Consider the following 13,832-nt stretch of genomic DNA (forward strand, 5'->3'; position numbering starts at 1 on the left):
CAACCAGCAGCCTTGTCTAGAGATGGCTCTGAATCAGGCTGCCTGGGCAGTCCCAGAACATTGTGAGCTAGCTCTGGCCTTAGTACATCATCCAACCTCACTGAACCATGATTACATGGCCAAAAAATGATATTATGGTGGTGCCATATCACAGGCTTGCTATGACATCATTAATGGGCAACAGCACTACTCAAACTGAATATCAGAGGGAGGGCTTATTCAAATGAAAGTTTCTGGGCTCCACTGGCAAAAACTCTGATTGAGCTGATCTATGTTGGGGCCACAGTGCATTTCTAGCAGTGGTAGGGATAATGATGCTGTTGGTCAGCACCACACCCTGAGCAGCAGTTGCCCGGTATTTAACATGGAACCAGCGCCTAGTAGATCAAGATCCAAGTATGTTACCCACTTTACAAATGCTTTTATTAGTACTGTTACTAGTATTACATCTTTTTCAAATAGTAAAATCCATTTTAGAGCACATCCTAATTCTCGTTATAGGTGTCTTTTTATCTAGGGCCTCATATGTGTACTGACAATTTGGATTTCCAGGAGACTGTGTTCAGCATCTGCTGCTTTTCCAGGTACTTGTGGGGACTTCCTCTCTAACTTCACTTCCCTAACACCTGCTCAGCTCCACGCCATACCTTATTTAACACCATTTTATGGATCAGGGAACTGAGGCATGGAGAAGTTGCCTATAGACCTGGGCTCAGCTGGAATAGGACAGAACAACAACAACAACAACAAACCCCTGGATTTTTTTTTTAAATATTTTATCGATTGTTCTATTATAATTGTTCCAATTTTTTTCTCCCTTTTATTCCCATTCTGCCCTGCACACCCCCGCCCGCCAGCATCTCTCCTTCTTAGTTCAAGTCCATGGGTCCTACATATAAGTTCTTTAGCTGTTCAATTTCCTATACTATTCTTAACCTCCCCTGTCTATTTTGTACATACCAGTTATGCTTCTTATTCCCAGTACCTTCCCCCATTGATAAACCCAGTACCTCTCCCCAATGATAAACCTCCATGTGATCTCCATATCTGTGATTCTGTTTCTGTTCTAATTATTTACTTAGTTTTTTAAGGTTCAGCTGTTGATAGTTGTGAGTTTGCTGTCATTTTACTGTTCAAATTTTTGATCATCTTTTTCTTTGGTAAATCCCTTTAACATTTTATATAATAAGGGCTTGGTGATGATGAACCCTTTAACCTGATCTTATCTAGGAAACACTTTATCTGCCTTTCCATCCTAAATGATAGCTTTGCTGGATAGAGGAATCTTGGATGTAGGTCCTTGCCTTTATGATTCTGAATACTTCTTTCCAGCCCCTTCTTGCCTGCAAGGTTTATTTTGTGAAATCAGCTGACAGTCTTATGGGAACTCCTTAGTAGGTAACCGTCTCCTTTTCTCTTGTTATTTGAGATTCTCTCCTTATCTTTAATGTTGGCTAATGTAATTATGATGTGCCTTGGTGTGTGCTTCCTAGGGTCCAAATCCTTTGGGACTCTGAGCTTCCTGGACTTCCTGGAAATCTATTTCCTTTGCCAGATTGGGGAAGTTCTTCATTATTTTTTCAAATAAAATTTCAATTTCTTGATTTTCTTCTCTTTCTGGCACTTCTATGATTTGGATGTTGGGATGTTTAAAGTTGTCCTGTATGTTCCTAAGCCTCTCCTCTTTTTTTTTTTTTTTTAAATTCTTGTTCTTCATTCTGTTCTGGTTGAATGTTTATTTCTGCTCCAAATTGTTGATTTGAGTCCCATTTTCCTTCCCTTCACTGTTGTTTCCCTATATATTTTTCTTTATTTCACTTTGCATAGCTTTCACTTTTTCCTCTATTTTGTTACCATATTCAACCAATTCTGTGGACATCCTGATTACTAGGGTTTTGAATATTACATCTGACAAGTTAGCTATGTCTTTATTGCTTAGTTCCATTTTTGGAGTTTTGGTCTGTTTTTTCATTTGGGATATATATATATATATATATATATATATATATTGCCTCAAGAAAAAAAAATATATGTTTTTGCCTCAGTGAGCCTGTCATGTTATAGAGGGTGGAGCCTTAGGTATTTGCCAGGGCAGGCAACCCAGTTCTCTGCTTGTGGCTCTGTATATAGGGCAGAGGTCTGAGAGGGAACAATGCCATTTGTTTGGCTCTCAGCTGGTTTTCAGTCACTTCCCCTGCTACCCTCAAGCAAACTGCAGCCTTCTGGTACTGATTCCCAGGTGGGTAGCCTTGTACATTCTAGGACCCTGCGGGTCTCTCCAACAGACTTTCCTGTGAGGCTGGGAGTTTCCCCTGCTGCTGCAACTCCCAGTTTTTACAGCCAGAGGTTTTGAGGCTTTATATCCTTGTGCTGGAACCCTGGATTGTGCAGTCTGTCTTGCTCCCTACTTGTTCCTTCTGGTTTATCCACACACATATGTGGGACTGCCCAGTTCACCAGTTGCCCCTTGTCTTCTCTGCCCTGCCAGCCTGTCTCTGCCCCTTCTACCAGTCTGTATGAATGTTTCTTCTTTAACTCCTTGTTTTTGGACTTTGATAAAGTTTGTTTTTCTGGCAGTTCTGGTTATTTTTTGTTTTTAAATTGGTGTTGTCTTTTTTTTGGTTGTGTGAGGAGGCAAACTATATCAACATATGCCTCTATCTTGGCTAGAAGTCCCAATATCCTGGGCTTTGTAAGTCCACAAAACCTGTTAATTTGTGTCACACTGACACATATCATGCAACCACTGAGATCATTTGTTTTGTTTTCCTAAAATGGCCTTACATGTTCCCTTGACCTCACTAAATAGTTATTTTGACAAAATGAATACATCATCTAATTGTCAGTGATTACAGTGAAATGTGATCTGTGATAAAAGAAAAAAAAACGCAACCTTATACTGATGTCAGATTTCCTTGTAAACAGTATATGGAACTTGGGGAGTCTTGGCTTCATCAATATAATGTTTGCTCTATTCTGACATCACCACTCCAGAACCAAAAATCTCTGGGAAACAAGAGATATTGGCAGCAACTATAAAGAATGATAGAATAGAGCTGGCTGTGGTCTTTCCTTTCTCCAATGCCTGGGATAGAACTCCCAGACGGCCTTGTCCAGAAGAGCACTGATTGAATTTAATGTACTGACTCTCAGAGTGTCTATTCTATTGCATATGTACACTCTCTCTTTGGCAGCTGTCTGTTACTCTCACATGCCTGCTGAATATGTCATGTCAGCAGTTAGGCTGTAGAGGCACAGACAGCATGCCCAGCAGCCTTGTGGCAGTGCTGAAGCCTGTGTGCCAGGGGTGGTTGCCTTCTGGTCTGCAGCAGAGCTGAGAAATACATAGCTGTGGACTGCAACAAAGAGAGATGCATGGGCCTGATCTCAGCCTGGAAGTTCTCATGTGGAAAGATTTGGATATAGGCCCTATAAAGGGCACTCACTTCCAGAGATTTCTTCTCTGCTGTGGTCCCACTAAAGGGAAATCCATCCTTGCAGCACAATGAAAAAAAAGCTTTGAGAGACAGGGCCCCTGGGGCCCCTATTCTTATTCCAAGAGTGAAGTCAAGCTCTATACTCTAGCCTTCACCTCTGAGAAATATGACCAGGACCCTCTACGGAAACTGAATTTCACATTTACTCTTGAACAAATAATCAGAGTCCTCTTTATCACCAAATGTCTGAAATGTCATGACTTGTCAGGACCAAGTCTAAGAGGTTCTTTTCATGTGATAAATAAAATTACTTTCTGAGAATGAGACTTTTAGTGCTAGCTTCTGGAATTGTGGCCTTGAATTTTATTAACTACAATCATTTAGAAAAAGAAGCTATGCACAATTTACTCTGCTTCGGAGACAGGGGCTTTACCCTGGGACATGTGAAACCATCAAGAAAAGGGAAAGCTTTCTATCTGGCCTCATAAGCAGCCTTTCTTTGTGCCTTCCCCAGTTATCCAGGGCTCACCCCACTGACACATTTATACAATGTCTACTTTCATCTTCTGGAACAGGTAACAACTTTCTTAGTGGAATCTGATGTAAAAATAATCAATCGCACTATAAAAACTGGCAATCAAAGTTGTAATGTCAATGGTGTCTTCCTGCTGGAGATCAGATAATGGCTTTCCTCAGTAGGATCAGATCCAGAAGACTGGGAGTTAGCTGCCCTCCTTTATCTCATCATGTGGCAGGACTGGAATGAAGGAGAGAGGGCTGACCTCCTATGTTCTGTAGTGGGAAAAGCCAGAATTGCCCACAGTTTGTGAGAAGCTGTTTCTCTTGTCTCCATCCTGATCTTCCCTTTCATAGTGAAACTACTCTTGTCGACATGTAGTATCTTAATTCAAGTTTTGGGTGCAGTGTACACAGAGGTGGGTGAGTTTGTTCATCGTATGAAGCCAGGTCCCACCCTGTATGCCAGACCCCAGTATACACAGTAACCACAATCTCTCCATGGGGTCAAGGCATACCCAGGCCTCACTCCACACACAGCTACCCAGGCCCCTATCAAACCAGGGAGTCTTTCTTTCCCATCCATGCTTGTGCCTCCAAAGAAGGGGGTCTTTGGCATTCATAAGACAAACTTACACAAGATATTCAGGTAGAACCTCTAGTCATTCAATGGATATGGAACAACCCTTCAGCCCAACCTGAGCAATGCAGGACTTACCCATCACCCCTCCCCCCATCCATTATCTTCCAGAGCCAGGACCACAGAGCACCACTGAGAAGGGCCCTACCTTATTCTTTGGCTCTTTAACCCTTGCCTTGAAGGGCCTCTGGAGTGTCCATGCCAAGAAGCACCTGGCCTCAGGTATATCACCACCAGTAAGTCCACTGCTCTCCCCTGCATGGTGTCAGGAAAGGGGAGGCAGGTGAAAAAGAAAAGGGCATAATAGAACTCTTGTCACCAGTCAAACAGAACCGAATCAATACTGAAACCAGCAAGAAGCAGTGACAGGCCACTGCTGGGCTTGGCCAAGGAATCTGTTTTCAAGTCAAGAGAAATTAGTGTTTCAAATAAAAGACCTGCTAGAGTCAGGTTTTTGCAGCCTCATTCCCAGAACCCTAGAAGCTGGAGAGGAAACTCCACTGCTGAAGGAAGTTCAAAGAGCCATGAGTGCAGTGCCTTGCCTTCCCTGGCCAACCCATGAGGCTGCCTATCTATCTGTTGGGCCGGGACAATGTTGCTGAAACCCCATGCTTTAAATAGCAAGTATAAATGTCTTTCATTGATTACTGAAAATGAGAATATAGGTTATTTTTGAAAGAATACTCTTCTTTTGTTAGAAAAAATCTTTTAACCTAGGTTGCATGAAGGCATAATGAGGATGATGATTTTCGGTGAAAAAAAAGCTGAGAAACTATACCTTTAGAAGTCCTCACACTGGACAAAGGAGGGCATGACCACCATCATGACAAACCATTTCATCTAGCAGAACATTAATTTAAGCTGCTGTGCAACTAGAATCTATTCGATATGAATGAACCTTTCACAAAGAAAATGAAACCCCCTTTACCCCACTCTTAGTAAGTTAGATATCTCCACCCTGGGCACAGAGCTTTCTAGTCTCTATGGGTCAATACCACTGTCTGGGCCCAAGTGCCTGTTTGAAGGCCAAGATCCCCAACTTATCTGCTTTCACTGGGGAGTGAACAGCTGTTTCCATCACTCAGCCTTTTTTTCTGAAGACTTCCCACCTTGCCTCAGCAGCCACAGGGAGTCCTCTGATGACACTGAGGTGAGATGGCCTTGACCTCCCTATGGTATGCTAACTACCCTGGGACTGTTTTTTAACTATAAAGTAAAGACCCCTCTGCTGACATGAGCTGAATGTCTTCTTGGGCTCTCCTCCTTATTAGCCTGGTGTGCTCTATGTGTGTGTAGACTTGCCTCATGGGAAAGGTAGAAGGCTGCAATGCCCAAAGGCCAGAAGCAGCAGAGCATGGAGAAGACGCTGAGGCCCAGGTGGTCCCGTGGGGGCATCATGAGAAAGTTGTCCTCACTCTCTGTATCACTGGAGTAGTTGCTCTGCAAAAACAACAAATGGGGATGGAACAGAAGAAGAGTATTAGTAAAGGAACCACTCTATGATGCCCTCTGAATTTGGAGGTGGAGCCTGGCATAAGGAGAAGCCTTTAGGAAGGTTGTTTTTGTTATGCCTGCAAGTACTTCTCCTCAAAAGGAAGCCCCCAGCTGAGGGAACCCTTAGCAAGAACAGGATGAGAAAAATCCTGGGTACAGGGCTATTGGGTCATTCCACAGAAAATAAAATCCTACAGAAGACAATTACTTCACAGATCTTTGAGACAGAGGCCTGGACAGTGGGGGTAAAGTTCTGCTCTGAAGAGGATAGAACTGGGTAATTTCAGAAGGCACACACTCTTGTGGATTCCACTCTATTCTGTGACTGAGGGATTTTAAAAAAGCAGTTCCGATTATTACAATGACCAAAATGTCCCACAGAGGGCACACCAGAGCTCTAGGATGCTAAAGCACTGTCGTGTGAATGTGCTTCCACCCCTACATGTCCAGATAAAGAATCCTTTTATTCTCATTAGTTATCCCACTTGCTGGGCCCCCACTACACATTTTCTCTCACCAGTACATGGCACATGCATGATGACTCATCCCATTCTATGAACTTATTTTATCCAGAGATGGACTCACATTTAACTTCAGCTTTTGTAAGTGCAGGAATTTGTTAAACATGTTCCTTCCTTCTGCAGGCTGGAGATATTCAGGACCACATTGCAGTGCATGCTGGCCACTTCATCAGGTGGCTTCAGAGGCAGGTGGTCACCTGAAGTACTGGACCAACACTCAGATGGGTACCCCAAGTGAGCCTAACACCTGTGTGGATACCATTGACACTAGCACCACCACAGGAATGCCCCCTCATGCCTCCCCTGATGTTTCTATACAGACAGACACAGATGAAGCCCACGGGTCGTGATGATGTCCTTTTCTATTCTTGTTAATTAAAATGCATATAAAATGTCAACCAGAGCCTCTAACCAGTGTACAGACAGTGGTGGTGCTTCAGTGAAATGACAGAAGGTTCCTCTTAGAACCATTTTGTCTAGTTAACTTGGAGAAAATATACAAATTCTGTTGGGCTCACTCAAATCACAAACAAGGACCTTCTGTGGAGGGCTTCATGATGGAAGTGGGTGACACACTGTCTACATAGCATCTGTCTACCCCAGACCTACAGGTCAGAGGCTCTGAGGTGTCACTTCTTGTAAGAAGTGGAACAGTTCCTTCCTGCTGGCTGAGCACTGTCTCTTCTCAGGTGGGTCACAAGCATTGGTGTTTGGCATCACACAGCATATCTTCCTCAGGGCTGTGTCTATGAAATTTATCTTCTCTTTACTCTGCAGCATCATGAATATGGTCTCCTCAATAACAGAGGGAAATGAAAATTACTGTTTTTATGCCTGTCAGAGTAGGGAGCTAAACAGTTTTCAGAGATGCATAATTCATGGGTGAGATTTATGGGTGGACTGAGGGCTGCTTGGGTGATGCACATATGCCAGTTCCTGGGAAGTCCAACTCTTCTTTGAATGAAGGCTGTGCAGTGTTGCCAAGCAGAGTCTGAATATCTTCATAGCTGTTCCTTTCCACAGGCAAGTAACCATGTTAACTCCAAGGTCTCTAGAACATCACTCTGGAACCAAGCAACCTGAAATGTCAGAGCTAAGTTGGAAAGGCTGAGCTGCACTTTGAGGGTCCTCTGCATAAAGTGCTAGGAAGGTCTGGGAAGGGATAAACCTACAGTGACAATCCCAGGTTGGGCCATATCCAAAGAGATCTCTGAGAGAGGTAAAGGGTCAGAACTGAAAGGACAGACACTTCTAGCCACCAACTCAGATGCTACCAGTGGGTGTCCTCACACGTGTACACCAAAAAGGTTGATGGATATTTGCTTAGAAGTTTTGGGGGGTGGTGGTTTTCATTCACAGATAATTTTATACACCTGAGCTTGGTGGATTATAATAACTCTGGAAATAGGTGTTCTTCTTATTTTTATTGTTATTTCTATTTTGCAAAGGACAAAGCTGGGCTCTGAGAAATTGAAATCCTTCTAAATCACAGGACCACCTACTCAGTGGCTGCTCAATCCAGAGCTCTGTACTATGCTAAGTTTGGGCACCAAAACCATGGCTATGAATAAACTTCATTTTATCTAAGTTGTTTTTTGTCCAAAGATGAGATGTCTCCTCTGCCCCAAGGATTCTGATGATTTTTCATCTTGACTGGTCTATTTCACGGTGCCTACATGGAGTCCAGTGCTGATAGTGGTAAGATTAGAGTTTTCTCAATCAAATAGCCAGGCATGTGTGAACTGCTGCCCCAAACCACAAAGACAGGCTGGCACCATCAACTCTCATCTTTGGAAATTTCTTAGAATTATGCCACTATACCCATGAAGCAAAGAATTAGATTTCAAGGCACCCCACCAAAAGCTCCACAGATTTTTATTTAAAAGGATAAGGGAAGCACACTACAAATTGCAAAGTTGTAGCTACATGGCACCAAAATAATTAGTTAGTTTTGATTAAAATAGATTTTAAAATAATTTAGACAAATAATAGGGTAGACAAAAAAGCTCAGCTCTCTTCATGTTCTCTCTTTCATTAGTGGGTTATAAGTGGCCATGGGCATTATTCCATCAAACATCAAGGAAAGAAAATGAGACTGCCTGCATCAGGCTACATTCATACCAATAAACTAAATAGAGAAAATATACACAACCACCAACACAAAGAAACTCATCACACACAGAAGCTGTTTCTAAAATTCTTCCTCATGGGCGATATTTGGAATAAGAATATTTGTAAGGCAGAATGACAGCATTCCAATGGAGGTTATAGTCCATGTAAAGGTCCCCCCTTTTGGGCTAAACCTTTGGAGGAGACAAATGCTACAAAAAGGTAGAGAAATGCAGAAGTTGCTGGGTCACTCAGCTGGCACCCGGCTGGTCTGGCCACTCACCCCTCAATTTTCCCATTCTCTATCCCATTTTTACTGCCTCCACTAAGTGGGGTGGGTCTTAGTAATCTTGGCGTTTTCTTCCTTGTGATATTTTAATAAAATAATCATAATATTAGTCACGATGCCATGTTTCACAAGTCATGATATTTCACATCACTGAGTTCCAAGAGCAAAGCCTGCAAGGGTACCATTTTAGGGGTGGGAAGCTGTGCACAGTTGTGTTACTTAGTCTCACTCAAGCCTTACTCATTCCCCTATTGCCTCCCTCTAGGCTACATGCTGCCCTCTTATTCCCCCTGAATTTTGCTGCTTGTTACTTCTGGAGAGCATTTGCATTGTGGCTTGGGGAGAGAGTAGAGGATTAGAGAGAAGAATGTTACAGGACTGGGCCTCAAGAAGCCCAGAATCCAGAACTTCCTATGGAAGCTCGGTTTCTAAGAGCACAGTCTAAGAAACACATGGACAAGCATATAGGGGTGTTTGTTCTAGACTTGCAGTGGTATCCAAACGTTTGGCAAATTTTGGCAAACTTTTTGGCCACACTAGAAGAAGAGTTGTCTTGGGCCATACACTAAATACTCTGTGACACGTTATCACAAAAATATCATAATGTTTAAGTAAATTTACGATTTTGTGTTGGGCCACAGTCATAGCCATCCTGGGCCACATGTGGCCCATGGGCTGCAGATTGGACACTCCTGTTAGTGTTCCTGACAACAGTGTTTAAAAACAGTAAAATTACAAAAAAATCTGCAGAATTCTATACAGTGATGAAAAGTAATGGCATGGCAGTTTATCAATTGCCCAGCAAAGTTGTTGATAATTAATAAAGTATTAACCAGGGTAGAAAGTGAATATATCATATATTCTTTAGATATCATAAATTAGACGCTTCTGAATGGTGGGCATATCATTGACTTTTTTCATTTCTGGGTTTTAGTGTTTTCTACAATAAGCAAAATTTATTTGGCAATGGAAATTATAAAGCTGCAGATGTGCTAATAAATTCAGGGGATTCACCATCCTTTGTCCTCACAAGGAACTTATAACGTGGGCCTGTTGCTCAAAGAGCAGCTTGCAGAGGAAGATTAGAAGGAACCCAACAGCACCTCAGGCAGCTCACTGAGATGCAGATCAGACATGACCACTGGTTCCTTGGATCTGTCTTACTGAGGATTAAGATCAGAGGCCCCAGAGCTATGTATGACATCCATATCTAACCTGGCTAGTACAGTAGCCACAGCCACGTGGAGCTATTTAAAGTTAAATGATCTAAATCAAATATGCCTAACAATTAGTTCCTTGGCCATAGTAACATATGCCAGTGCTTAATAGCCAGAGGTTGTTAGTGCTTAGCACACTGGATACCACAGATGTAGAGCATTTCCATCATCTCAAGAAGTTCGTTTAGACAGCGTTATCTTATGTGGGCTGATCCTTCACTCTCTTCCACCCACAGGGAGCTCTTTGATGTTCCTCCAATATGCCTAGCATATGCTCCTGTCTCAGGGCCCTTTGCACTTGCTGCTCCTCATCCTGGAATTCTCTTCCACAGACACACACATAACTAGTTACCTCACCTCACTCAGAGCTTTGCTCAAATGCCATTTCTCATCAGATCTTCCCAGGATACCCTGCCAGACTGTTACTGTTGTCTCCCACCACTACCCCTTATCTGCCTGGTGCATATCCTTTGATCCCCAGGTGGTATTGACTTATTTACTGTCTGACTCCCTTCTTCTAAGCACTAGGAAGGCAGCAATCTTTGTATGTTTTATTTACATCTATATCCTAAGTGACTACAATAATGTCTGGGTAGCTCTGACTGAGTAGCTCAGTTGGTTTGTGTCATCTCGATATGGCAAGGTTCTAGGTTTGATCCCTCATCACAGCATATACAACAATCAACCAGTGACTGCATAAATAAGTGGAACTATGAACTGATGTTTCTCTCAGTCCCCTTCCTCTCTCTCTAAAAATCAGTAAGTCAATAAGCCTGGCAGTAAAAGACAAATATATGATCTCACCTGTAAGTGGAACCTAATCAACAAAACAAACAAGTGAGCAAAATAGAACCAGAGACATGGAAATAAAGGAGAAACTACAGTAACCAGATGGGAGGGGGAGGGAGATAATGGGGGAAAGAAGGGGAAGGTCAAGTTAAGGAACATGTATAAAGGACAAAAGGACAAAGACAATGGGATGGGGGAAGGGATGAATGTGGAGGTGAGGGGTGGGTAGGGCAGGAGAGAGTAATGGGGGAAAAATGGGGACAATTGTAATTGAACAACAATAAAAAAATGTAACAAGTTGTGGTCAAAATAGAGGCATAGGTAGAAAAGCTTCACTTCCCCACACAACCAAAAGAAAGACAATAACCAATTAAAAAAAATAAACAGCCAGAATAGAAAACTGCAGGGAATTCTGACAACAAAGGAATTAAAGAAACATTCATCCAGACTGGCAGGAGTGCCAGAGATTGGCAGCTGGGTGGGTGGACAGGAGTTACGTCAAGGCTGTGGACCACAGGGGTGAGGAGGGGCTGGCTCACCTAGAAACTAAAGATTCAAAACCTCTAGCTGTAAAATACTTTGAGGTCTGTGAAGGTGAGAGAAACTCCTAGTCTCACAGGAGAGTTCTTGGAAAGTGGGGCTAAAGTGGAGCAAGCAGGTGGCATTGTTCCCTCTTTGACCCCTCCCATACAGATAGCCTCACAATGCAGCAAAGAGGGTTGCCCTGCCCTGATGAATACCCAAGGCTCTGCCCCCTTACAACTTAACAGGTGTGCTGAGACAAAGAAATATGGCCCAAATGAAAGAACAGATCAAAACTCCAGAAAAAGAGCTAAGTGATGAGGAGATAGACAACCTATCAGATGCAGAGTTCAAAACACTGGTGATCAGGATGTAACAGAGTGCAGCCAAGGTGGAGGGCCAAAATGGGGATTTGTAATGGGGTCCAGAACTCAGGGTTTCCAGGAAATATTAGAAGAAAATATATATATAATGTCCTCACCCCCACCAGTCTGAGCTGGGGGAGGGGACACATGGAGCAGGGCCAATGAGCGCTGTTTGCATAGCAACAGCTTTGCAGCTAACCTCTGGCATGGTTATTTAACATATCTATAGCCTTTAACTGGCTTCATAGATATGTTAAATAGCTGTGGCCAGGCTTTGAGCCAGGGAGATGGGAGTGACTTCAACTCAGGATGCAACTGGGAAGCAACTACCCCTGGTTACAGTGCCTGCGTGAGAGCTTAGAGATGATTGGCTCCATGCCATGGGGCCATGCCTGCCTGAACTTACTATGGCAGCTCAGTAAAGCTGGAAGAATACAGGAATGCTGGCAGGTGTAACTGATTGTGGGAGGAGTCAGAAATGGGGATGCAGAGGAAAATTGGTGCAGGGATTTAAACCCAGGCATGGCAGCCATACCAGGTCAGGACCACATGGCTTTGGAGTTGGGACCATGCTGCTTGGGAGAGAGTTGGAACCGCTAGGCTCTGGAGTGCTTCCTTTTGCCATGTGGCTTAGGCAGCAGGAGAGACTTTGTCTGGAAGAAAAGGGGTGAAAAGACTCTTGCTAGTGGGCCATGAGAAGGTAACACATGGTTTTGGATTAACTGGAAATTGTGGTGGCAACACAACAGATGGTGTGGGAACTGAGGGGCTACCTGAACCATGGACTTGTACTTTTTTTCCTGTGATATGCTACCCCAGACTAGGCAAAGGGGAAAAGGAAGGACTGTGTGCATTTGTGGGTATTCTAAAGAACTTTAGTATTTTAATGAAGACATTAAGTCATTACTCTAAGTCTGTATAACTTTTAAATAAATAATTCCTTTCCTTTTCACCAATCTCTGGCATTGAGAGACATCTTTCCTCTAGTGGTGGGCAAAGTGAACCTAGTATGGGGAGGAACCCCCAGAGAAAAAAGGTGGTCCTTTCAGTAATACTGTATCATTCACTGCTCCCACCCTGGTCTGTTTGTAACAAGGATGCTCAAAGAATTGATTGAGCTCAGTTGCAAAATGAAGGAAGAAATTCAGGATTGAGGAGGAAAGAGTATCTTAAAAGCAGCAAGAGAAAAGGAGACAGTTACCTACAAAGGAGTTCCCATAAGACTATTAGCTGATTTCTCAAAAGAAACTTTGCAGGCAAGAAGGGGATGGAAAGAAGTATTCGAAGTCGTGAAAGTCAAGGACTTACAAGCTACATTACTCTATCCAACAAAGCTATCATTTAGAATGGAAGGGCAGATAAAGTGCTTCCCAGATAAGGTCAAGTTAAAGGAGTTCATCATCACCAAGCCATTATTATACGAAATGTTAAAGGGACTTATGTAAGAAATAGAATATCAAAATTATGAACAATAAAATAACAATAAACTCATAACTATCAACAACTGAACCTAAAAAGCAAAACAAAACAAAACCTAAGCAAACAACTAGAACAGGAATAGAATCACAGAAATGAAGATCACATGGAGGGTTACTAATTGGGAGGGGGTGGGAGAAATTGCCGGGGGAACAGTACAGGGAATAAGAAGCATAATTGGTAGGTATATAATAGACAGGGGTAGGTTAAGAATAGTATAAGAAATTAGAGAAGCCGAAGAACTTACCGTATTTTCAGACCATAAGACGCGCCTAGGTTTTAGAGGAGGAAAATAGGAAAAAAATTTTTGAAGCAAAAAATGTGGTAAAATATTTAATAACATAAATAACATAATTTTTCATCAATGTAAATGTAAACAGAACTAAATAGCAGCATTAACAACCATTATTCCTCCCAAATTTGGGGGGGAAAAGTGCATCTTATAGTCCAAAATATA

The 13,832-nt window shown here is 42.6% G+C and overlaps 1 protein-coding gene across 1 annotated transcript in view; it reads right to left on the minus strand.

Moving 5' to 3' along the window:
• Positions 1-13,832, minus strand: part of SYNDIG1 (synapse differentiation inducing 1) — a 219,223-nt gene that overhangs the window by 77,214 nt on the left and 128,177 nt on the right. Inside the window, 1 exon segment of the mRNA XM_028524579.2 lies at positions 5,896-6,033. Coding sequence (XP_028380380.1) covers positions 5,896-6,033 — 138 coding nt within the window.

This window comes from Phyllostomus discolor, chromosome 9 (genome assembly GCF_004126475.2).
Source record: "Phyllostomus discolor isolate MPI-MPIP mPhyDis1 chromosome 9, mPhyDis1.pri.v3, whole genome shotgun sequence".
Classification (NCBI taxonomy): domain Eukaryota; kingdom Metazoa; phylum Chordata; class Mammalia; order Chiroptera; family Phyllostomidae; genus Phyllostomus; species Phyllostomus discolor.